Genomic DNA, 25,794 nt, shown 5'->3' on the forward strand with positions numbered 1-25,794 from the left:
AAAAATGTGCAAAATATCATGCTGAATAATGGGATTAGAAATACAAAAATAATTTAGTCCTGCCTCCTCTCAAGATCTCATTCAAATGGATTTAATAAGTTTAAGATAAAAAAAAATGTACAAATGGCACAATAGTATAATTTAAAATTTTAACCTACTTAGCCCCCAGATGAATAGAAAAAATAGATGAGTCCAGAAAAATCACAAGATATAACATTAAACCCCAGATTGCATTCTTATTTACTATTAATAAAAGCAAGAAAACAAAATCAAGATAACAAAAATAAAATGAAGATAGCAAAAATTATCATTTACCATAAGAAAAACCTTCAGATATTTGGGGATTAATTTACCTAAAAACACATAGGAAAACCATGCAGGCTTATAAAGTCAGCTCTAAAGTTTTTACAAATGAAATTAAGAAATTCCTAAAGAATAGGAGGGACATTCAATGTGTTTTGTCAGATTCAAATATTATTATGTGATATCATATTTCACAAATTAACTTATACATTTGATATGATACAAATAAAAATTCAAACATATATTTTGTTGTAGAACTAGACAAAATCATAAGAAAACTTAGATGGAAACATGTAAAAGTATTGAGTGAAAATGAAAAGTAGACAATGAAAGGACTCTTGTGCTTCCAAACTTCCAAATGTATTTCAAAGTGGTTATTATCAAAACTTTTTGGAATTTAACCCAAAAGAGAGAAATAGAGCAATGAAATAGGATGGATATTTGATATCCAGCTAAAAGATTAGTTTTGATGAACCTTTAAGGGAAGAAGAATACAGGATATGAATTCTAGAAATTACTCCCTCAGAAAACTATGCTTAAGGGGAATCTTGTGAAAACTCTATACAGAGACAAGGAATTGCAAGGTCAGAAATTTGGGGGTAGCCTTTTACCTTTCATGTTCTCTATTTTTTTTAACTCATTCTCATCATGAATGCTATGTGCATTAGTGGAAGAGTGTGCTTCCAGGTTTTAGGAGGGGATACTCTTTTACTACACCTTCTTAGTAAAACATCTTTTCTAAAAGCTAATTGAGGCTGACTGGCAGATTGTTAGTGAAAAGTACACTGATGGGGACTCATGAGTGACAATATTGGAAACCTAGCCTCCCCTCCTGAAACAGCAATAGCACTGCATCTGGAGGACCCAAACTATAAGTGTAAGTTGGGACATTGACCACAGAGAGAATACAACACAATTGCAATCTCCCACCTTTTAAAATAATATATTATTTCATAATAACAATAATATTGGACATTTCTATAATGTATTAAGGATTGCAGAGTACTTTACATACAATATTGCATCTGATCCTCATAAAACCCTATGAGGCAAACACTAAAATTTACCCTATAATGATTGTTGAAGAAACTAAGGCTCAGCTTCATTTATGTTTGAAAGGCTAGAGTTCAAGTCAAAACTCAAACCCAGGTCTTTCTGTGTTGGGAGAAGTTCTTAAGTCTATTTTGCAGAGGAAAGTCCTGCTGAGAAGAAAGATTCATTGCATCCTGAAATCTATCTCTATGTCCCTATCAATGCAAGTCCTGTTTGCTGACAATAGGACTGTTCCAGCCTAGCCAGTGACAGGAAGTGAGGCTGCTAGGAGCCTTGCATTCTGTACAGCTGCAGCCTTATGATTCCACACAGCCACACCCCAACTTATTTCTGGAAATTGACTGTGACATCTATTCATATACATTGCTATCTTTATACTTACCAGGATATGCCAAATAGAGACACAATATTATTCTTGCTCATACAAAAAAGAAAAGGAGAAGAGAAAGAACTTCCCTAACTGTGGCTCAGTAGAAATAAGTTTATATCACCAGGAATTTTATGACTGTCCTCACATCTATAACTTTCTATTGTCACCCCAGATGGAACAGAAATTTTATGAGACCTGTGTTCATAAAGATAATAACTCTTTTCTATATGTTTTTTCTAATTTTTATGTAGTACTTATTATGGCTCAGGCACTATGCTAACCACTTTGCAAATCTCATTTAATACATAATATCTCATTTAATCCTTACAACAACTTTGGGAAATAGAGGCTATTGTTATTCCCATTTAACAGATGGAAAACTGAGGCAGAGGTTAAGTGATTTGTTTAAGGTCAAACAGCTAATAAGTGTCTGAGGCAGGATTAGAACTCAAGTCTTTCTGATTTCAGGCACACCACTATATCCACTATGACACTTAACTGCCTCTATTTGGAATTGGTTTTCCAAGAGGGGTGATATATCTGTTTCGTTCCACCTCTATTCTATTGGGCAAATATCTTTAACTAGCTAACTAATGTCAGACAAGCAAAGTCTGACTGGCTGAGATTAGGGATTCTGCATGTGATTATGAACTGGAGCAAAAGTGATAGGTTCAGATGCTGCTTGAGCTCATGAACCATGATAGTAGTCACTTACCTCTCAGAGCCTAGGTTTCCAATTATCTATAAAATAAGAGATTTAGAATAGATGCATTTCTAGAATCCTTCCTAGCTCTGAATCTGTATTCTCTGCATTGTGTCCTTTAGAACCTCCAGAGAAAGGATCTATGTTTAAAAAAAATACTCCAGTAACTATCTTATTATAATTGGTTTCCTTGGTAATCCCAACAAATTTATTTTAAGCATTTAAAATTATGATTGCTAGATAGAATCTATAGGCTTCCCAGCACTGCCAAATGGATCCATGACACAAAAAAGGTTAAGAACCCCTCTTCCAGATGTGTCCTCAAGCTGGTTCATGTCAGCTTTCTCAGGAGTTAATTGTGACATTTTCTATGTATTTATACCTTTTAAAAATTATTATTTACACTATTATTAGGAAATAAGGACTTGATGAATTCTTCTGTGATTGTCTAGACTTAAGAGAGTGGGGAAATATTAATAATGCAATTCAACTTTAAAAAGCCCCCTCCAGAAAGCTGGTTGTTAATTATTTAGCAGTATGACTCTACTATCTCATCAAAAGGGATTTTCTCTCTCCCCATTTCATTCTGAAGGAGAAAAGAACACTAGTCACTTGTGTTTCAGGTTCTTTGCCTAATTCAGTTTAAAATAGGTCACATTTAGAAAACTGGTAGCCCATCCCAAGACAAAGAAGAATGTTTTGTTGTAATCAGCTATTGATCTTCTCTCCAAATCCTAAACTTAGTATCATAGGAGCATAGATTCTGAACTAGAAAGGACCCTAGAGACCACTTTGTTCAACCTCTTCATTTTCTGAGTAAACTGAGGCTTAGGAAGGTAAAATAATTTGCTCAAAGTCACGCAGGTGTTAGAAGTGGGATTTGAACTTGGGTCCTCTGACTCCCAATCCCTTGATCTTTCATGCTATTCTGCACATCTTCCTTTTGCCTACAAAAAGCTGTTTTCCTGTTCAATTATATTGTGGCATGGCTCTCCATCCTAAATCAGAAGTGGAAGAGAGAAGCAAAAGAATCAGGGAACTTCTTGAAATTTGGCAGCACTTTGGCAAAAGCCCCATCATCCAAATTGGTTCTCAATTCCTGCTCCCAACTATAGTTTGAAAACAGAAGTTCGAAAGCCGTGGGATCCATTCTAAAGAAAGATTTGTTTCTGCTCCAAACCTTTCCTGGACTTTTTGTTGAAGAAGAACAAAATAACGAACGTATTAACAAAAACACAAGTGACTGCCAAAGGGGGAGAAGGAGTTCCTGTAAAGGACTGAAACAATAAATCTCCTCTCTGCTGAACTCCCAGAGGGACTGTGTGCATTTCCTCTGGTTATCAAAACCCCTGAATAAGTCAGAATGGGCTGGGACTGGACACGTTCTACACACCTTTTCCATTTGCTAATTAGGCCCTGCCTCTCTGGGACAGAAGACTCCCTAGCTGGCTGGGCAAGGGCATCGCACCGAGACCCGGGACCGCCATGAAGCTGCTCCAAAGGACCTTCCTCTTCCTTTCTATGTTCAGCCTCTGCTACAGTCAAGAAAATCAGGGTAAGAGTGTTTTCTCTCCCACCTCTTATTTGTTTCTCTGGCACAGCTTTAATGAGCAGAGGATTCTAGTCATTGTGTCTCTTCAGGCTTCGGTTTCTTCATCTATCAAATGAGGAGAATGAGCTAAATGGTCGCTGAGGTGGCTTCTTAGCTTTTGACTGAAGGTCTACAATATAGCAACACTCTGTGTCCACTGTTTGTACACCAGGCTGGGTGTTCAGAGGAGTCAGGGTAGGAGATGTGTCTTCATTAGAAGGATATAATGGAATTTAAAACAATTTCTTTGTGGCAAAATTTTCAAAAGCTTTTACTCATAAAAGGAGACAAAGAAGGAGTGATCATGAAGTTATGCCCTACTGACTTTAGTCCCAAGGCTCTGAGCAGTGGGTTTTCTTATTCCCCTTCTTCGAGTGTTCCTGACTTCCAACTTTCTATCAATTACACCATGCACCCCAAATATCGATAAGTACTGAAAAAGTCTCTAGTGTAGGGCCCAGACAAATATTATACATTGGAATGTAAGAAAGACAGAAAGAAAGAGATACAGAGAGAAACACAGAGAGGGTCAAGAGAATTGCCCATGATCCTTTAGGTAATCACTAATAGGGCTACAATTCAAAGACAAGTTCTGTGATTTCAGGATTATTGGGTAAGATTATTAAATTCAAGATCATTAGGTAATTGTCATTGCAAGGTGTTATAGAAGTGTGATGCTGTTATTATTTAAACATACCTGTATTCTTATCATTTCCTAGGATTTAAAAAGCATGTTTAACTATATACATATATTTTTTTTTATATTTGGGAAAATGTCCTATATACATAATGTATCTATGTGTGTCTGTACAGATACATGTGTATGTGTGGATATATATATATATACACAATATTACCTCTATCTATAGATATATATGAATATTAATAACAATAATGGCTATCATGTATATAATTCCTACATGTGCCAGGTACTATAATAAATGCCTTATAAATACTACCTCTATGGGTCCTCACAGCAACCTTAAGAGGCAGGTTCTATTATCATCCTTATTTTGTGGATGAGGAAGCTGAAACAAACAGAGGTTAAGTGACTTGACCAGGATCACACTGGACACTAGTAAGTGTCTGAGGCCATATTTGAATTCAGGTCTTCCTAACTCCAGGCACAACGATCTACTCACTGTGTACAATTTTATTCAGGAAAAATTGAAGAACATACAAATGTGCATACATGTATATATATGTATATATACTTATGTATATTCTTCAACCTACATTTTTCTATAAGTGTGTATGCACATATATTTTTTTTTATTTTGTCTGGCACTGTGAAGACTACTACACAACATTTCTTTGATTTAGGAATTTGGATTGACAGTTTTCTTCCACTGACGATGGAATGAAGATGCTTAAGGAGAGAATGTACAAGATTAATCATAATAGTTAGCATTATAGGATAACTTAAGCTTTACACAGAGTTTAACAAACATTATCACATTTGTTCTTCACAAGAACTATGTGAAGTAGGTGCCATTATTATCCTCAGTTTACAGATAAGGAAATTAAAGCAGACAGAGGTTAAGTCACTTCATAAATGTCCCACAACTAGTAAATGTCTGAGTAAGGATTTGAACTCATGTCTTCCTGACTCCAAGTCTAAAGCTCTATCCACCATTCAAAAAAGGCCCTCGAAACCAGATGAAATTTGAAAAGCTTTCTTGGACATTTTATGTGCACTTGGTGGGAAATGGGGAAGGGAGGAGAATTGAGAGGATTCAGATATATCATTTCCCTTGAGTTAAGAAACTTTAGGTGAGGAAGCTTCCTCCACTAATGGAGATAAGTGGCTACTTCTAAAACCTCTAGTCTGAGAGAGGTAGTGACTTGTCCAAAGTCACATAGACAGCCAGTCAGTAGAATGTCTTGGTCTTCCTGACTCCAAAGTCAGCTCTCCAAATACTCTATGATGTATCCTTTCTAACACTTTGTGAGCCTGGGATAAATAGAAATATTTTACAAGTTTGAATATAAGGCATAAGTGTCTACTATTTCCATTGCCTGATTACTGTCCTGTGTTTCCAAAGGTTTTTTTTTTCCTTTTTCAAGATTGTTTTGTTCTAGACTCAAGGAAAAACTGGACATATGTAATCACTCTTTTTCCCAATCAATTTAAAGAGAAATAACCCTAAAGAAGAAAATCTTACTTTATTCAACATAATTTCTTCATGGTTATTGTCTTCTTTGAACCAATAAACCTTTCCCTCTTCTTTCCCCCATTTTTTACTTCTTAAGCCTTAAGGAAAAAGATCGAAAAGTTAAAAATAATAACAACAACAGATAATTCAGTGAATGAATATTAAAGGCCAGGATAGTGGAATGCATAGAGAAATAACATTAAGCCCCTCTGAGACTTTATGTGGTTTAAAGGATCAGGTCAGAGGATGACACAATGACCTTTCTGTCATGTCATACCATTTTCATTCATTTCAATTGGAAAGAAATTTAGGGATGAAAAACTATGGAACCTGGAACCCAGAGATGTTTCATAGTCATTGGGCAAACACTTGCTACTTGACTTGTATAGATTTCAGAGATTAAACATGGGAGGCATATGGAATGTTCCCCACCAACAAAAGTAACTTCTTTATCAATGAGACCCCAGCTCCTGAACGCAAATCTTGGGGAACTGACTAGCTAGGAAGACCCTCTTCTTTGTTCTAAAGAATTTGGTATCTGGGACAAAGAATTACTTGAGAGATTCAAATGCAAGACCCTGGAGAACAAGACCAGAGGATCTGAGTGGAGGCTTTCATTTTCACTTTTGTTTTTTATTTCATTTTGTTTTGCTGATCCCATGCAAGGCCTTCTGCCTTTTCTAAAAGAGTTGGGGAAATCAGATGGTGTTTATGGTATAAAAATAGGCCATCCTCTACTCTTCCCTGAAAAAGAACTAGCAAGTATTTTTAGTGAGCCAGAAGCTGGAGGCAATGGAGAAGGAATACAACCAAGCAGCATTCAATAGAGATGATGAAACCAGCTGGGAACAGGTCTAGTGGTAGTGTGATGATATTGCTTGGAGACACCAATGGTCCGACAGAAGTAGAAGCATGAATTGCCCATAGAAAGAGATAACCTAACAACATGTGTTCCTTATATGTGTGCTTCATTCACAGTTGTTCCCTATTTGTCTCCACTCTTTCTACAAATGTTTAGTGATTTTATAGGAGAACATGCCTCAGATTTATAGGGAAAATATTTCATTCCTTCTTTTCTTACCATGCCATTTCATTAAATCCCTTTGCTTTGAAATAACTGTAACCTCTGGCTGACTATAAAAGGTAAAGATATCAGTGGGGGCTTGCAAGCTATGTTTTTAGAGATGTGGACTCAGCAAGTACTTTGAACTTAGAATAGCTATTTCCTAGGGAATCTACCCCATGTATTGCATGTGAAAGGGTAGGACAAAGGGGTTAATCCAGCTGATACAAAAGCAAATAATAATGGCATCCTTTTGTAAGAAGTATCTGTGATACAAAGAACCTGGATTCCTTGGGGGGGAGGGCAAATAGTGTCATGTTTCTCTTCATGTCTGTCTAAAAATCTGAAGAAATCTCTTAATTGGAAAGTCTAGCAGTCAGTCACCAACTTCCCAAGGTATTGGTTAATAGAAAGAATTTCAGCTGGAAAGAATTGACATAAGGATCACTTGGTCATTAGTTTTATTCTCAGTGATATTCATTGATAATAAAGAAGCATAGTGGATAGAGTGTTTCAGAATGAAATTGTATTTGAAGATAAAAAAAGCAACGAGCACACAGGAGGGCAGCACGAGCATGGAAAAAATTGGGTGGCTAATTCGCAGTTAGAAATAGCTTCTGTGTGATTACTGTGTCTTGAGTTGGGGTGGGGTCAGGATCAGGAACAAAATGTAACTTGGGGCTGTAGACAGACCCTACTATTTAGATCCTACTGGACAGGACATCAGTAGTGGTCCATAAACAGAAAAAAAAATTACCTCTCCTTTGGAAAGCTATCGGAAACAAATGTGTACAGGCACACCTCAGAGATATTATGGGTGTGGTCCCACATCACCATAACAAAGCAAATAACACAATAAAGCAAGTCACAGTCAATTTTTTTTTGGTTTTCCAGTGCATATAAAAGTTATATTTACACTATACTGTCTTCTATTAAGTGTGCAATGGTATTATGTCTAAAATCAATGTATATACCTTAATTAATATTTTATTGCATATAAATGTACACATAAACATACATATACATAGATATATATGCTATCCATAATCTGAGTCTTCAATGAGTTATAATCCTTTTGCTCATGGAGGGTCTTGCCTTGATATTGATGGCTAGGTGGTAGTTGCTGAAGGTTGAGGTGGCTTTGGCAATTTCTTAAAATAAGACTATATTGAAGTTTGCCACCCCAATTGACTCTTCTTTTCATGAAAGATTTCTCTGCAGTATGCAATGCCATTTCGTAACATTTTACCCACAATAGAACTTCTTTCAGAATTGGAGACAGTCCTCTCAAATCCTGTCACTGCTTTATCAACTAAGTTTATGTAATATTCTTCAATATTGTGTGTCTCAAAGATTAGGGAATCCTGAGAAGAGGGACAGAGACAGGGGAATGGACTGTCAGTAGAACAGACAGAACATATACAATATTTATTTATTAAGTTCACAGTCTTATGTGGGCATATTTTATGGAACTCCAAAACAATTACAAAAGTAATATCAAAGTTCATTGATCACAGATCACCACAAGAGATGTAATAATAATGAAAAAGTTTGAAATATATTGAGAATTACCAAAAGGTGATACAAAGACACAAAGTGAGCACATGCTGTCAGAAAAATGGTGTCAATAGACCTGCTTGAAGTAAGATTACCACAAACCTTCAATTTGTTAAAAAAAAGAATTCTTCAAAGCACACAAAACAAAGTAAAATATAATGAAGTATGTCTATATATACATTATATATATATATATATGTTTTTGTGTCCTTTACTCTCTAAGTCGCACTTACTTCCTGTTTTTCCTCTTATTTTAGTCAAGTCAAGATTAGATATGGAGTATTCTGTAATAGCTCCATATCTGATTGCATAGGGTCGGTAATGATTTGTACAGAGATGCTAGTCAAGAAGGCTAATTTTATTGATTCTCCTCCTTTTGTGCTGCTTATCTGGACAGCAGGCTAGTTTAAAAGGCTTATTTGGAGTTAATTGAATAAATTGGGTACTCATTTGTGCTACAGCTCTTGCCCTGAGGTCCAACCCAGGTAATTGGTCACTGAGAGTGTCTACAGTAATCCACTTATGCCCCAGATCTGTGGTTGACATTAGACACCAGATCTTACTTCATCTTCACATCCCATCCACCCCTTCTCCCAGGACACCTTACTATCTGTCTACAGACAGCTTGGGCACAATACTTATTCCACCTCCTCAGAACAAAGCTCCCTGTCCTGGTCACTTTCCTCTATATATATATAGTGCCTTAACCCTATTAAAATGTGACCTCCCCCAGGACACAGTCTATTCTCTGGAAGGAAAAAAAAATGTAAACCCAGCATATAGAATATAGTGAGTGATTAATAATTGCTTTCTCACCCATTACAAGGGGAAAATATACTGAATGAAGAATCAAAGAATCTTATTCTAGGTTAGCTGTTTCTGCCCTCCTGCCCCTGCTACCTGTGTAACCTTGGGAAACCTGACACAATTTCTCTGGACCTCATCTGTAAAATGAGGGGTTAGATTAAATAACTTTTAAGTTATCTTCCACTCTAAGTCTATGATACTGTGATCCAATTCTAAAAATTATGGAATATCAGACTCAGCAGCCAATGACTATAGTAATCTACTGTTTGATAAACCCAAAGACCCCAGTTTTGGGGATAAGAACTTACTATTTGACAAAAACTGCTGGGGAAATTGGAACATAGTGTGGCAGAAATTGGGCATAGACCAATATCTAACTCTGTATACCAAAATAAAGTTGAAATGGGTACATGATCTAGGTATGAAGGCTGATACTGTAAGCAATCTGGGAAAGCAAGGGATAATTTACCTGTCAGATCTATGGAGAAGGAAAGTCTTCATGATGAAACAAGAGATATAGAGCAGTATAAAGTACAACATGGACAATTTTGATTACATTAAATTGAAAAGCTTCTGTACAAATAAAGCCAATGTTACCAAGATTAAGAGGGAAATGGAAAATTGGGAAAGAATTTTTACAACCTGTGTCTCTGATAAAGGCCTCATTTCTAAAATATGCAAAGAATTGAGTCAAATCTATAAGAATACAAGCCACTCCCCAATTGATAAATGGTCAAAGGATATCTCAGAAGATGAAATTAAAGATATCTATAAGCACATGTAAAAATGTTGTAAGTCACTATTGATTAAAGAAATGCAAATCAGAACAACTCTGAGGTACCACATCTCACCGGCCAGATTGGCTAAAATTACAAAACAGGAAAATGATGAATGCTGGAGAGGATGTTGAAAAATTGGAACCCTAATACATTGTTGGTGGAGTTGTGAACTGATCCAACCATTCTGGAAAACAATCTGGAATTATGCCCAAAGGGCTATAAATAATTTTTTCCAGTGATCCATCCACTGATCATTCCATCAGTTATAGTCCTTCTTTACAACCTGACTAATGATTAATGTGAATATATTTGTAGATCCTATATTTGAGTGCATGCTGCCATGATGTGGGGGGTGGGGAGTAGAGGGAGGGGAAGAAAATTTGAAACTCAAGGGACTGTGGAACTGAATGTTGTAAACTAAAAGTAAATAAACAAATCAATTTAAAAAAAAGAAAAAATACTCCATCCAAATTAGTTCCTTAGAAAGTCAATCCTCAAACCATACCCAACCCCAAGGAACTACAGATACCCAAGACCTTTTTAGGGGTTAGACGTGGATATGCTCCTATAGACATATGGGAGCAGCTAATGGATCATTGGATAAAGGACAATAGGATTTTCCTCCAAAGGCCTCAAATCTTTGAATAATACAGAAACAGACTCCTTATTGCAATGCTTACAGGCCAAAGCAAGGGTCAGACTAATTTGATAATTTATAATGGATACCCAATTCCACATTTGTCCAACATTTCAGGGATCTGAAATTTCATCAGTTGGTTATCTTCTTATTGACCAAGGTGAAAAACATTTCTGCACCTTAGTGACAATGATCTTCATTGATTTCTGCAGCCAATCAATTGATAAATGAATAAATAAGTAAATAGATGACAACATGGATGAATGAATAAATTAATTATTAGAGACATGATTAATGATGGATGGAGAGATAATAGATGGATGATATATGAAGAGATAGATGATAGACAGATAGATAGATGATAGATATATCGATAGATACATTTGGATAAACAACACACACACACACACACACACACACACACATATATATATGTGTGTGTGTGTGTGTGTGTGTGTGTGTGTGTGTGTGTGTGTATTAAAACCACACATAAAACAGATACCAGGTAATATTAGAATGTGAAATGCTAGCATCAGTGGGTATTAGGAAGGTCTTCCATAGAAATTTTTAAGTCTTGAGTTGCATCTTAAAGAAAACCAAGGATTCTAAGAGGCAGAGGTTAGAAGGGAGAACAATCTACATATGGGAGAGCATCAGTGCAAAAGTGTGGAAATGGGGAAATGGAATGTTGTTTGGAAGGAACTGCAAAAAAGGGGGCCTATATGGGAGCAGCTAAATGGATCATTGGATAAAGCACTGGCCCTGGAGTCAGGAGGACCTGAATTCAAATCCAGTCTCAGATACTTACTGATTATATGACCCTGGGTAAATTACTTAATCTTAATTGCCTCCAAAAAAAAGACCTATATGACTGGGATGTGAAAGGGACTACTGTGTAAGAATGGTGCAGCAGTGTGTTGGCAAACAAAATTTAACAACTAACCTCTGATTTTAAAAAATGTGTCCAAGACATTCCTTTAATTATTAACATTTTTCCATTGCTTTAAGTCTAGATAATCAACAAAAAGATAAATCCCATCTTGCTTTGTAGTTTTCACTGATTTCCAGGGTGAAAATGCCCAGCATGTGTGTAACAGGGCATAAAGGATGGTGGGAGCCAAGCTGCGAAGAGCTTTACATGCCAAGCAAGATGTACTCCTAGATTTGTTCTTCCTAAAGCTTGGGTATCTCCACTGGAGCAGAGTGATATGGTCACCTCAGCTGCAGGAGAGATACAAAGGGGATGAATACAAAGATGATGCCCATGAAAACCAAATCCAGGACTGTGTCTTTGATATTTCAAACATTCAAGACAATTGTTTGGCTGACATATTGTCCATGATTTATGACATGCTTCCATAGTATGCTGTACTCTGACCCCATTCTAAGCACTGAAATGCAAATTCCCCGCCCTCAGGAGCTCACATTGTAAGGGTGGAGACAACATGTAAACAATGAGGTGCCTATAGAATCCATAGTGTGAATGAAAGATAATGTAGGAGTGATGGCAGTTGGGGGACTGTGAAAGTCCTCTGGCAGAAGGGAGGATTTAAATGGACCAAAAGATATAGAAAAGAATCAGTGAAAAGCCATGAAGGCTAGAAATAGTGTATCATCTTTGAAGAACTGCAAGTAATCCAGGAAGAAACCTGGAAAGGTAGGAAAAAAAAAGATATAATAGAGACCTTTCATTGCCAAAGAGGTAACTTTTTGTTTGATCCTGTAAGGAATAGGGAGACAAGGCAGTTTACTGAACAGACTTGTGAGGTGGTCAATGGATACACTTGACACTGAGTATAGGATGGATTAGTGTGAGGAGGAATTTGAAAAAGAGAGACTCCTTAGAAGTCTATTGTAACTATCCAGGCACTAGGTGATTAGACCCTGAACAAAGGTTGTATTGTGGGTACAGAGAAGACAGAAGGGGATATAAGAGATATAGTTGATATAGAAATGATAAGAATGGCAACAGATTAGTATGACATTGAGGAGGTGGGGACGACACCACAGTAGGAAACATATGAGCTGAATGAAAAGTCTGAGTCATTGATTAGCCTAGCAAATAATCAATTGAATTGAGGTCAGTGGTTCTCTAGTTAACCAAAGATTCCACATGGAGGCCATTGAATGCTTAAATACATTTGGAAAAAGGAGGTTCTCCTGAGGGTGAAAATCAGCTCTGATTGGTTAACCATTAATGAGAGAATGGATATTATAATGAGAGGTGGGTTTTTTCTAATGAGGGGCTAGGGGACCTATGATGATGTCAGCATTTTCCCAGATCATTTGCCTTCAGCAATCTATACAAAAGAATCTATTCTCCGACCAGTCCTACCAGAGTTGAAAAATGGGCCAGTATTCACCTAGATTAGATTCTCTTTATACTTTAATCAGAAATAAGCTTTCCCAGTTCAGTGGGGTCTCACCCAAAATTGAGGAGAATGTCTCATTGTCAGTCCTGTCCTTCACAAGAACTGGGCTTTAAAAAGGATGTAAAGGGAGAAAAAAATATTAATTAATCTACTGGTTAATAACGCAATAAGAAAATAATCATTTTTCTCACATGGGTCATTGGAAAGATGGTGGTACCCTGAAAAATTGTAATAGGTACATTTAGGAAAGAAGAAGGCTTAGGTAGAAAGATAAGTTCTGTTTTGGATATGTTGTTTTCAGAAAATCCAACTAGAGCCTTATTTTGAGTGATTATAGCTTGAGATAGACAAGGACTAGATATATAGATGTGGGAATTATCTGTTTGATCTCAGGGTTGTGCTGGTAAATATTTAACAACAAGCTCTTGGGGGGGGGGGAGAAGTACACATGATGTACTTTAAGCCTAATATTCATTAGTTACACTTTCTCCATCACTTTCTTAAGTCTTGAAATCAATAAAACAATGAATTCCCTGATTCTTACCATTTGACAATTCAGTCCCCACTGAAAATTTTACAATTGGCTCTCAAAAGCCTTTATACACTGACTTTGGCAAAACTGTTTGAACCCACGGGAGTTGATGAGATCACCAAGTGAGGAAGTATACAGCAAAAAAGGAAGCTGGGCCACAACAGAGCATTGAGGGGAAACCTGAGATTTCTGGCTAGCAGTGAGAATGAATAAGCAAACAGGATCCCTCTGCATGTTCTAGGCAGACAGATGAATCCATGCATGTTTCTCTTCAGCAACTCAAAAGTCTCCACAAAGCTTCCTCTCTTAGGATATCTAATTTGAAGAGTACCCATTCACCTAGAATTACCCTTTCATAGCATAATTAATTATTTAGAGAGGAATTAAATGTAATAATTAGAGTAGTTTGAATAATTAAGTTAGATCTATCAGCAGGCTATTTATCATTTTTCATTTCCCCCCCCTTCCTTCTGCACTCAGTCTCCATTCAGGGATGTCCTATTTCCATTAATCAGAGATTACAGACTTGTGGATGGAAAGAACTTCAAGGGCCAGTTATTCATTTTGCAGATGAGGAAAATGAGGCTGTTTCCTTGCCCAAGATCTCACTACTAATAAACATCAGTTTCAGGAACCAAACCCAGTTCCTTTGACTGAAGAGTGTAGTTAGTCAGTCAATATACATTTATTTAGTAAGTACCTATTCTGTCCCAGGCACCTGTGCTAAGCACTGGGTATACAAAGAAAGGCAAAAGACAGTCCACCTTCCAATCTAATGGGGAGACAACATCCAGCTACATACAAACAAGCTATATATAGCATAAATCAGAAATAATCAACAGGGAGATCACCAGAGTTGAGAGTTTTAAAAGATAAATAACGAATTAACTAAAGAATTTGTGTTTTCTTTCAATCACTCTTGTCCATTTTTAGAGTATAATCTTTTAAGAGGTAACAACGTATTGTCCTAGAGAGTGTCCTCTCAGGAGCTCTGAGGGGTGGGGATGGGGGTGGTGAGGTGGGGGAGGACCCAAACATTTTTGGGGTAGCAGTGATGTGCTGTCAGGCTTGACTGAGCCTGTTGTCTGACATCAAGGGCGTTTGCTTGTTTAGTTTTCTGGACATGTCCTTGTCCTCTTTGCTGATAATACATTATTGCTGGAATGGTAGAGAATGTGTGTTGCCTGCTTGCATTAATTAGTCACCTTCCCATGAGGAAGGAGCTCTTCTAACCTATTGAAAAACAATATTTGGAGCACAGCTCTTCTCTTGCTCATTGAGGAAGGAAAAATGCTATGCTCTGATTTCCTAAGTACCATACCTGTAGTGGGGATTAGAGCCCAGAAACTGACAGGTTGTTCTTTAGGAAAATTTTCAAATCAAAGGATTTCAATGGCAAACATATATCCAACCAGATCCTTTCACTTGCTATCTGCCTGAAGCTTCATTTCAATAAATATCACCACAGATACAAATTGAAGCCAGAATTCAATTATAATCTTCTTCAGATTCAGAGAGCTAGACTGAATGACCTCTTGAGATTAAATGACCTTTCCAGCTCTATGGCTTATATCCTCAGCTACTGATCTTCTTCATCTTACCTCTGAGATAGTCACAAATTTTAATTGTATATAGAGACGGCTTTGGTCTGGGAGGCAAGAGACCCAAGTGGCAGTTCCCTTTCTATGATAAAAGGATAAGAAATGGACCTCTGACCATGGGAAAAACCCCAGGTGAGGAAATGTTCTCTACAAATCTTATCAATCTCTCTGCCTCATAATAATAATTATCATTAATATGTTAATAATAATATTTAATATTTCTACAGTGCTTTAAGGTTCTCAAAGCACTTTACACACATAGTACCTCATTTTACATTTAAAACAACTCTTGGTGCTATTATTATACCCATTTTTCAGATGAGGAAATTGAGCAACTTGCCCAGAATTACACATTTAGGAAGTGTCTGAAGCAGGTATGTCTGACTGCAATTCCATCATATTAGCCCCTGCATTGCCTCTCTTCTAGTCTGAGGGAGTTGAGATGCCTCCCTTAAAGAGTTATTCTAAAGATCAAATGAGATTATGTGTATGTGTACATAAACTCATAATACATGTATATAATATGCATATTCATGTGCATCAATATATTTATGTGCACAGGTACTTATATGTGCATGTATTATATATGTTCATTTGATATATTATGCAATATAGTACATGATATATTACATGTACTATAAAATAGTATATAGAGTATATTATATATTGCATATTATATTATTATAGTATATTATAATGCTCTATTAATTATGTATTATTGTGTTGATGTTATATATTACATAAAGTGATTATATGTACATAGATAAAGCATTGCACAAATGCTGGCTGCGATGTTGATGATGATGATGATGATGATGATGATGATGATGATGATGATGATGACCTAGAACACTGAGGATTAAGTGACCTGCCCAGGGTCACAAAGTCAGTATAGGTTTGAGGTGGGGTGTGGAATCAGGTCTTCCTGACCTAAAACACAGCCCTCTACTCCCTCTGCCAGGCTACCTCTTCTATGACATAGTAATCTAATTCATTTTGCCACTTTGGGCCTCAGTTTCTTCATCTGTAATGTGAAGAGTTTAAACTAGCTAACAGTGAAGTCTTCTCTATTTCTATGATCTCATTGTTCCACAGATTTCTATACATTCTGCCTGGAGTTATCTTGGGTTAATTACTTCCTGTTATTTCTAGATATGCACCCCCACCCCAGGGAACATCATGTCCATTCCATAGTATCTACTTCCTTTGAATATTTTCAGATAGGGCTCTTCAAAAATGTTTGTTCTACGTGGGAAAGGGCACTTTAAGATTTCTTTTTAAGGGCTCATTGGAAGACCTCCAACAAAAGGAAGGAACCCAGATTCTGTGTGGTATTATCTATACATGTGACTCGGAGTATGCGTCTTCAAAAATAATAATAACTAACATATATATACATACACATACACATATGCATATATGTGTGTATATGTATGTTTGTGCATGTATATACATATATGTCTGTGTATATATATATATATATGATGTTTCTTTAAAAATCAAATAAGTAAATCCATGTGAATCACCTCATAAACCTTAAATACAGTGTCCCAAAAGTCTTAGTGTAGTAAACTGCAAAAGCCTCACCTAGTTTTCCTTATGTGATCCTTACAACAACATGTATTATAATCCCCACCTAACATATGAAGAAATTAAATTCAGAGAGATTAACTGAGTTGTACCACATTTTGTGGTTTGTATACCACATTAAACTTTTTTTTATTTTTAGAAACACATTTTGTTGTTTTTTTTAATATTCATATCAGTCATTTTAAAACCCCCATCCTCCAGACTGAAACTTTCCAGTTACAAAGCTAAATAATTAAACAAAAACATCAAATATGATGATCACATCTGCCAATGTATAGTCACAAAGATAATAGATATCAGAGGCAGAATTTGAACCTAGATCTCTCATGATTTCAAGACCAGCACTGTTTTCCCAGCACTGGGAAAACATTTTGTTCCTCGCAACTCATGTCACTGTCTTCATAGCTGTTTTCTGGATCTCAGCCATAACCACATGGTCAACCTCAGGATATCAGGAAATTCTCATTTATCCTCACTATTATTTGTTGCTCGTGGGAAGCTTCAAGGTCCTGTTCCTCCTTCCTCCTCTTCTTCTTCTTCCTCTTATTATTCATTCTTCTTTCTTCCATCTTTCCATCCTACTAGCTGGTACAACAATCATATCCAGACAGATTACCTCATTTGACCTTCACCTTCTCATCTAGGGTGAGGGGAAATGCCCTGGGTCTTGTTCCTTAGTGAGACAGTCCACACTTAAAAGAAGAAAAAATGAGCAAAAACTGAGTAGACGTAGGGCTATTGAAAAGTCATAATGGAAAAAAGAAGCAGGGCCTATATACGTCCTTTCCATATGACTACATCCAACAAATCTCACTTAATACAGCCCTATGTTTACATACACCATTTAACTCTTTTTTTCATTTTTAAAAACACGGTTTGTTGTTTTTCATACTTATATCAGTCATTTCAAAACCCCCATCCTCCAGACTGAAAGTTTCCAGTTACAAAGAAAAATAATTGAATAAATACATCAAATATAATGACCACATCTGCCAATATATACAATATTCTGTAGTAGTAATAATAATTCATAATTGTAATGATAGCTAGCATTTCTATGTTCTCACTATTTTAGAATTATTATTTCATTTGATCCTCACAACAATCGTAAGAGGTGCTATTTATTATATCTATTTAATGGATGGGAAAACTGAGGCAGACAGTAGTTAAGTGACTTGCTCAGGGTCACAGAGCTAGGAAGGATAAGAGATGGAATTTGAACCCAGGTCTTCCTGACTCCAGGTTCAGCACTCTATCCACTAGCCATCTAGCTGCCTCTATACCCTCTCCCTCTTCTCTCTTTATGTCTGTCTGTCTGTCTCTCTCTCTCTCTGTCTCTGTCTCTCCCTCTCTCTGTCTCTTTCTGTCTCTCTCTCTGTCTCTGTCTCTTCCTCTCTCTGTCTCTCTCTCCATCTCTCTGTCTCTGTCTATCTGTCTCTGTCTCTTTCTGTCAGTCTCTCTGTCTCTCTGTCTGTCTCTGTCTGCCTCTGTCTCTGTCTCTCTGTCCCTCATTACAGGGGTAACCTTCCACTAATGAGGGCTCACCATGCTAGTGCTATATTTAATGTGGTCACCCAACCCAATGATGTTCAGAACTCCAGAGCTCAAGAGATCAGCTACAGGGATTACAAGTGTGTACAACTTTTGTCTTGTTTTAGTTCCTTACCTGTCTCTGAGGTCTTCATTCAGAACTCAGCTTCCTTTAAGTGATCTTGTCACTTACACTGTTGTGGTTGTGTACACCGCCCTCTTGGCTTTGATTATTTCACTATGCTTTGGTTCACAAAATCTTATCACATACTACTGAATTCTTCATATCCATCAATCTTACTGAACAGTAAAATTTCATTACATTAATGAGCCATATTTTTTCAGCCATTTCTCAATCAATGTGTCCCTTTATTTCCAATCATAATGAGTGCTTCCATGATTATTTGGTATATACTGAACTTTTATTTTCTGTCTTTGACTTCCTTGAAGTGGTACCCCCGGGTCAAAGGATACGGAGAAGTGAGTCACTTTACTTATATGATTGATATCTTAAATGACTGAGCCCTGCCACAATTCCAAAAATGGTATAGCAGTAGACGTCTCTTCCCACAGTCCTTTCTATATGGATAGTTTTTATCTTCTGTCATTGACAAATTTCATGATATGAGGTGAAACCTGGAGTGTTTTAATTTGCATTTCTCTATTGAATTCTTCTTTCCATTCCTTCTTCTTTCATTCATTCTTCTTTTGAAAATAGCTTGCTCCTATTCTATGAGTACTTACTACACCTCCTCAAGAATGTCTCTTAGTATTAACTATTTGAATTAACTCCCTCCATATTTTGGATTTCAGGTGTGTATTGGTGGCATTTGATGAAAAATATCTTCCCATTCTATCATTTCTCTTCTAATTCTACCATCTGCGATTTTATTCAGTCAAAGGCTTTTTAAAATTTTATATAATTGAAATTCCCTAATATCTTTTAAAAATATCCTTTGACCCTAAGAATTTCTCTCCATACTCAAAGTTTTAGAAACAAATGTTAAAAATTATTTTACATGTATTTGGGGGAAAATAAAATACTAACAAAAAATTTAAATTAAAAAAAAAAACTCTCTGCTATAGATAGGGTTCTTAACCTGGGGTCTATGAACTTGGATCTTCATCTGAATCACTCATGCTTAGGTGGTCCCCAAGGTTCTGTCCTGGACCCTTTTCTCTTTTCTATAGTATTTTGTTCAAAAAACTCACCAATTCCCATGGTTCTTTTTATCACCTCTATGGTAAGGATGCTCAGATCTACTTATCTAACCCTAACCTTTCTGCTGACCAATAGTCAAACATCTCTAACTCTCTTTAGACCATCTTAAACTGGTTCTCCCATTTGACATGATAAACTCAGCATGTCTCAAAATGTACAGATTATCTCATTCCCAAATCCTCCCTTCTCACCGAAATTCCTGTTACTGTAAAGGTACCACCATATTTCTAATCATCCAAGTTTGCCCCCTTAAATGTGACTCCTCACTCTCTTTCACCACCAATATCCAATCAATGGCTTAGTCCTGTCCTTTCATATAACATATAAAAGGGATCTGGAAGAGGGGGGATACACACATGACACTGTGGTTTGTTGATACCAGGAAGTGGCATGGAGACCTGATTCCAGGCAAGAAAAAGGTGAAGCCTCATCTATTAGAAATTAGCATCCCAGGGAAAGAGTCCATGCTTTCTCTGGGGGAGAGAAATAAGGATGATGACCCAAATGCAGGCAGCATAGTGTGGAGACAGATAGTCAGGAATTAAAGGACTCATATTGGTGGATGGGAATCACATAAAAGAAATAATGTGAGCAAAGAAATAAAGTCTAGAATGAGAATGGTACATGAGAGAGGATAAACCAATATGACTGAAGTTGGGAAGAATAGTAAAAGAGACCAAAAGGAACTAGTTGATTGATGGTCTTTGATCTTATGCTAAAATTTTTTTATTTAATCTGGTAATCAAAGAGGCACCAATTTCAGTTCTCAAGCAAAGGAGTGACCATAATAAAATCCTGATTCTTTTATGTGTGGCAAAGGAGAAGATAAATGTTTTAGTGGTATACTTCAATTTTTTTTTCTTTAAGCAATTGGGTTAAGTAACTTGCTCAAGGTTACATGGCCAGTTATTTCTGGGTGTGGTGCTAAGTATCTGAGCTCGGATTCAATCCCCAGGTCATCCTGACACTGGGGCTGGTGCTCTTACTCGCTGTGCTACATGGCTGCCCTGGTATACTTCAAATTTTATACAAGAACTTTACTGGATGTTAAAACATTCTTCTTACTTTTTCCCTAAGGGCCAATGTATTCAACAAAATACAAAATTCAAATTGTCTCACTCTTCTCCACATCATATAAGAGACTCTTTCAGCTCAAAAGCCAGTTACCTCCTCACTGAAAGTGGGCATATTTCATCTAATTTCTCCAAACACAGAGCCTTTTAACAAATCTGCAGCCATCAACTCTGCTACCAAGTCTTACCCCTATGTAGCTAGGTCTCCATCTCCATCTTCCTGAACTCCTACTTTCTACCTCTTACTCTAGGAACAATAATCAAATGAATATTACTTTTGCTACTACAAAGGGCTAGTCCATAGATTGCCCTATGACTCTACTATCAGAACAATGGTTCTGATGACTAGACATATTGAAGCTCTCTTCCCTGGCCATCATTTTTCTAGTTACATAGCAATGTTTCCCTTTTAGAATGTAAGCTCCTTAAGGGCAAAGACTGTTTCATGTTTGTCATTGTAACCTCTGACCTTGGCAGAGAACCTGAAGCAAAATCTGAGTCTTTGTCATTCATTTATCCATTTCCTGTAATATTGAGGTCATTACATAATTTCTCTTATTCTTCTCTGTCTAAACCCTCTCAGTGACATTATAGCCTTATTACTTTGGATAAGTAATTTTATTATTAAATTGTATTACATTATATTATATTATATTACTTATTATTACTTTGGAAAGTGAAGACACTGACATGTCTTTAAGGCTAATTTTCTTAATAATATCAGGGCACTGAATTTAGAAGGTGAGATGATGACACCAGAGAAATGAACTTTCCCATGATCTGGGATTAGTGTTAACCAACAGGCACAAAAGGTCCACTTTACCAGTAATCAGAAGAGTATTTGCATGCCATACTCTATATACAGATAGCTACCTATTTGTGAATAGTCCTAGTGATCTTGAAGGGACATTAAATTATTATTTAGACTTATTCACATGTGGGATGTAACTGATACAATGTTGATAATAGTGTAGGTCCATGAAAATTTTGTTAATGTCGCTGTATTATTAGCAGAGTTTTATTTTAGTGATGCAGTTAGTGGACACATAAAGGTTAGTTTACCAGTAAGTTAGGCTTAGGACAAGAGAGCAAGTGAGTCTGGGGGAAGGTGCTCCATCAAAAACTGGCTGAAGGAGCCATCTGTTAGAATGTATTTCAGGCTAGAGAGAGGGGAAAAAATACATTCTCCAGAACAAACGGTCAGGTAAAAGTTGGTACAAGGCCAGAACCCATGATGAGATAATTCTGACATCAAATAGGGGAAAACTTTGTGTTGCTGGGATTTCAAACACTGGATCACCAGAGGATGAGGACTCTGAGGGCAGTAAAAGGGAAGTAAATACTTAAGTAGCTTGATGGTACAGAGAGTAGAGTAATTGTCCTGGACTCAGGAAGACCTGAGTTCAAATCCAGCATCAGATACTTACTGGCTATGTGACACATGACCTGTGTCTGCCTTAGTTTCCTCAGCTGTAAAACAGGAATAATAATTTTACCTATATCCAAGAGCTGTGATGGTGAGATAATATTTCTAAAACACAAGGTACTTAATAAATGCTTATTGTCTTCTTTTTCTTTTGCACTCGTTAGTGAAATGATAATAATAGCATCTATTTCACAAGACTGTTTTGAGGCTCAAATTGGTTAATTTATGGAAAGCACTTTGAAAACCTCAAAACTCCATTTATGTTCTAGTTATTATTCTTACTATTAACATATCAAGGCTTTTTAAAGCTGCTCTAACCAACCAATTAGGATCAGGATTAAACTCTAAAGGCCGTGATAGATTGTGTACTATAAAATTTTTTCATCTTCCCTCTTTACTTGTATATAGTTCTGAAATACCTCATAGCAATTCCCCTATAGTAGTATATAGTAATACCCTAGAGATGGGTCAGCTGTCATCAGGGAAATGGGTTGGGCAAAGGAGACTCCATTATAGTGTCCACATGGGGTAAAGATACTAGGTGGGGGTAGGGAGTTATCTCTGCCTCTCTACACAGGTAGCTTTAATGTTCAGCATGGAACAATATGTTACAGATATTTTTTTTTTCATGCAGGCTATTAATCTCCTCTCTGCTTTCATTGATGTTAATGTCACCTGGACCTCTGCCCTGGAGGCTACTTTCTGAATACCTCTGGGGAAAGCAACCAGTCTTAATAACAGTTTGATTAGAGAAGCAATCTTCTTTGTTCCCAAGATTTTGAGTGGGAGTCAGGATATTTTTGGCCATCTGTAAATCCAAGCACAAGCAGCTTTCCAAAGTACTGCTGCTATGAACAGCTTTCAAGGTTCTGATTACATAGTATAGCAAATTCTCTATTTATTCAATAGCAAATCAGAGCAAAGCATTCACAGAAAAACAAGGTACAGCATTCACAATGTTACAACTTATTACAGAAAATCAATATACAGCATTCACCATGTAACAACTCAACAACTTATTACTAAAATGGCCACATAGTTTTCACCAAAGTGGTCACATAGTTTTAAACAAAGTACATTCATTTAGTCAATCACAAAATCCTTAATTCAATCACAAAGTACAAAAGTCAAAGTTCTCCACCCCTAGGTCACAGTGAATCACTATCTTCTCAGTCAGTACACAGGATCCAAGTAAAGTCTTCTTTCAGCTTGACTTGAGGCTGGCTCTCAGCTTCCATGTTTCTTCTTCCATGGTCCCAGCTTCAACTGTCACCTGGGTTCAAAGGCAGGAAGCTTCTAGTTCTTTGTCCAGCTCCTTGCCAGTTCTTCATACAGTTCCTGTTCCATATTGAAGCTCACAGTATCCAGTCCACCTCAAGTTCTTCATAGTTCCTGTTTCTGGGAAGACAAAACTTGATAGAGCCAAAATAAATATTCATACACATTGCTGGCACCATCATCAATTCACTATCTGCCTGTGAAATCAACACAGACCCACCAGCAAGGTCTGAGAACTCAACACAAATCACCAACGTAAAAATCAACACAGACCCACAAACAAGGTCCAAGAGGTCAGCGCAAATCATCAGTAAAGTCCCAGGACCTCCAAAACCCTCCTCCAGGACTTCTGTAAACATACAATCAGAAAATCCTCGTTCAGGGCTTCCAATAAGGTTCCAGGGCTTCTTCACAAAGTATCAAAAACAAACATTAACACAGACAGAGCAGACAAACAGAGTACCCGGATACCACAATTTTTCTTCTTCTTGACTCTGCCACCACAAGAGTTCTCTTCTTAGCTCTTCTCAATTCTCTAGCCTGACCTCTCCTTATGTATGGTCATTAGCTCCTCCCCTTACTGTTGGAGGAGTTCATAAATTCTAGGGTTCACAAGGTGTGGGGTTCATATGTTGTCTTTCTTAACAGACTTGATACAAGGCTCAAAAGAAACTGGAACTGAAACAAGGTGTTAATTCAATAGCTGAAACAAGGTGTGAACTATTTCTGTGCTTGCTATTACGTGATCCAAACACAAATTATTCTAAATTCCAGAGTTTTGTTAGGAAAGTATTTTATATATGTGCATTGTCAAGAAAGATAAAACATGGCCCTGGAATCAGGAAATCCTTTAACTCCCAGGATTATTGTTAGGATTAAATATTTGTAAAGTACTTAGCATGGTTCCTGGCACATAGTAGGAAGGCATTTAGCAAATGCTTATTCCCTTCCTTCCAGCAAGTGTGAAGTTAGAAAGGATTTGGGTTTGATTTTATGGACTTTGGATTGTCTCTAAAATCTGATTGGGATTGGATTTTACTGATAAGGAAAATGTGAAGTTCCTAAATTTTCTCAATTCCTGTGATTCCTCTTTTCAAACTCAGATACATATAAAATGACACCAAATTGAATCTTACTATTAATCAAAGTTGTTATATTCTGATAAAATACTGACATTTCTATAGCACACTATAATTTCCTATTATTCCAGCTCTTCTATGCTTTGCTATGTCCTAACCTCTAATCCCTCTACCCTTTGGTGCTTTCTCAAGCTATAATTCCTGCTCTAACTTTTCTTTCTTCTGTTTTCATTCTGGAGCTTATGATTAATTAATTCAAAACCATACTATCCTCTTCTTACACACCTTTTGACCCACTGTCTTATAATGCACCATCTACGTCTTCTCTTCCTATTCCTGTGATGCTAAACAGAGATGGAAGAAGTCACAAAGCCAAGGTGCCTGGAGAAATTGCAAATTTATGTTGACTCACCTCAACCAAGAACTCTTTACTAAGGCAATACTTTCATTTCTTCCTGATTTCCTAACCCACTCATTACTCCCCCCCCTTCGCCCCAGAAGTTATTCTAAATCTTCTCTTCTATCCTCAAGCCTCCAAAACCTACTTCTTCCCACAACATTTCATCTAAGAATTCACCTAAAACTTTACTGAAAATATTGAGGGCATTCACTTTGATCTCCCTTTCTTCCTTTTCACCATGAAATTTTGACATTATCCCCAACATTCTCCTCCTCTTCTCCAGTCTATGATAAAAAAAAACATGACTCCTTCTGCCATAGCCAAACTCTTCATGTGCCTTTATCCCACCCCTTACTTTCTTTTCTAGCAGGTAACCCCTTCAATCATCTCTTCCTCTCTCTTATCCTCAATTTTCACTTGGCTTATTCCCTATTCCCTTTTAGCTTTCTCAAGTTTCTTCCATCCCTAAAAAATGTTTTAGATCCCTACATTCCCTTAAACTATTATCCTTTATCTTTCCTATATCTCCTTTCCCTTGATTAACCAAAATCAAAAGAAAGAAGGAAAAAAGAAAAGAAGAAAGAAAGGAAGGAAGGAAGGAAGGAAGGAAGGAAGGAAGGAAGGAAGGAAGGAAGGAAGGAAGGAAGGAAGGAAGGAAGGAAGGAAGGAAGG

At 36.9% G+C, this 25,794-nt stretch overlaps 1 protein-coding gene across 5 annotated transcripts in view; it reads left to right on the plus strand.

The window, feature by feature from the left end:
- The first annotated feature begins 3,778 nt into the window (after nucleotides 1-3,778).
- The window catches only part of EMCN (endomucin), a 179,638-nt gene continuing 157,622 nt past the window's right edge, over nucleotides 3,779-25,794 (plus strand). For all 5 annotated transcript variants that reach the window (XM_069093984.1, XM_069093981.1, XM_069093989.1 and 2 more), the window contains exon 1: nucleotides 3,779-3,984. In XM_069093984.1, the coding sequence (XP_068950085.1) occupies nucleotides 3,915-3,984 (70 nt within the window). In that variant the 5' untranslated portion in view covers nucleotides 3,779-3,914. The remainder of the gene's footprint in view (nucleotides 3,985-25,794) is intronic.

This window comes from Petaurus breviceps, unplaced genomic scaffold, assembly GCF_028583685.1.
Source record: "Petaurus breviceps papuanus isolate PSGF00001 unplaced genomic scaffold, PetGlider_PUasm1.0 126, whole genome shotgun sequence".
NCBI lineage: Eukaryota > Metazoa > Chordata > Mammalia > Diprotodontia > Petauridae > Petaurus > Petaurus breviceps.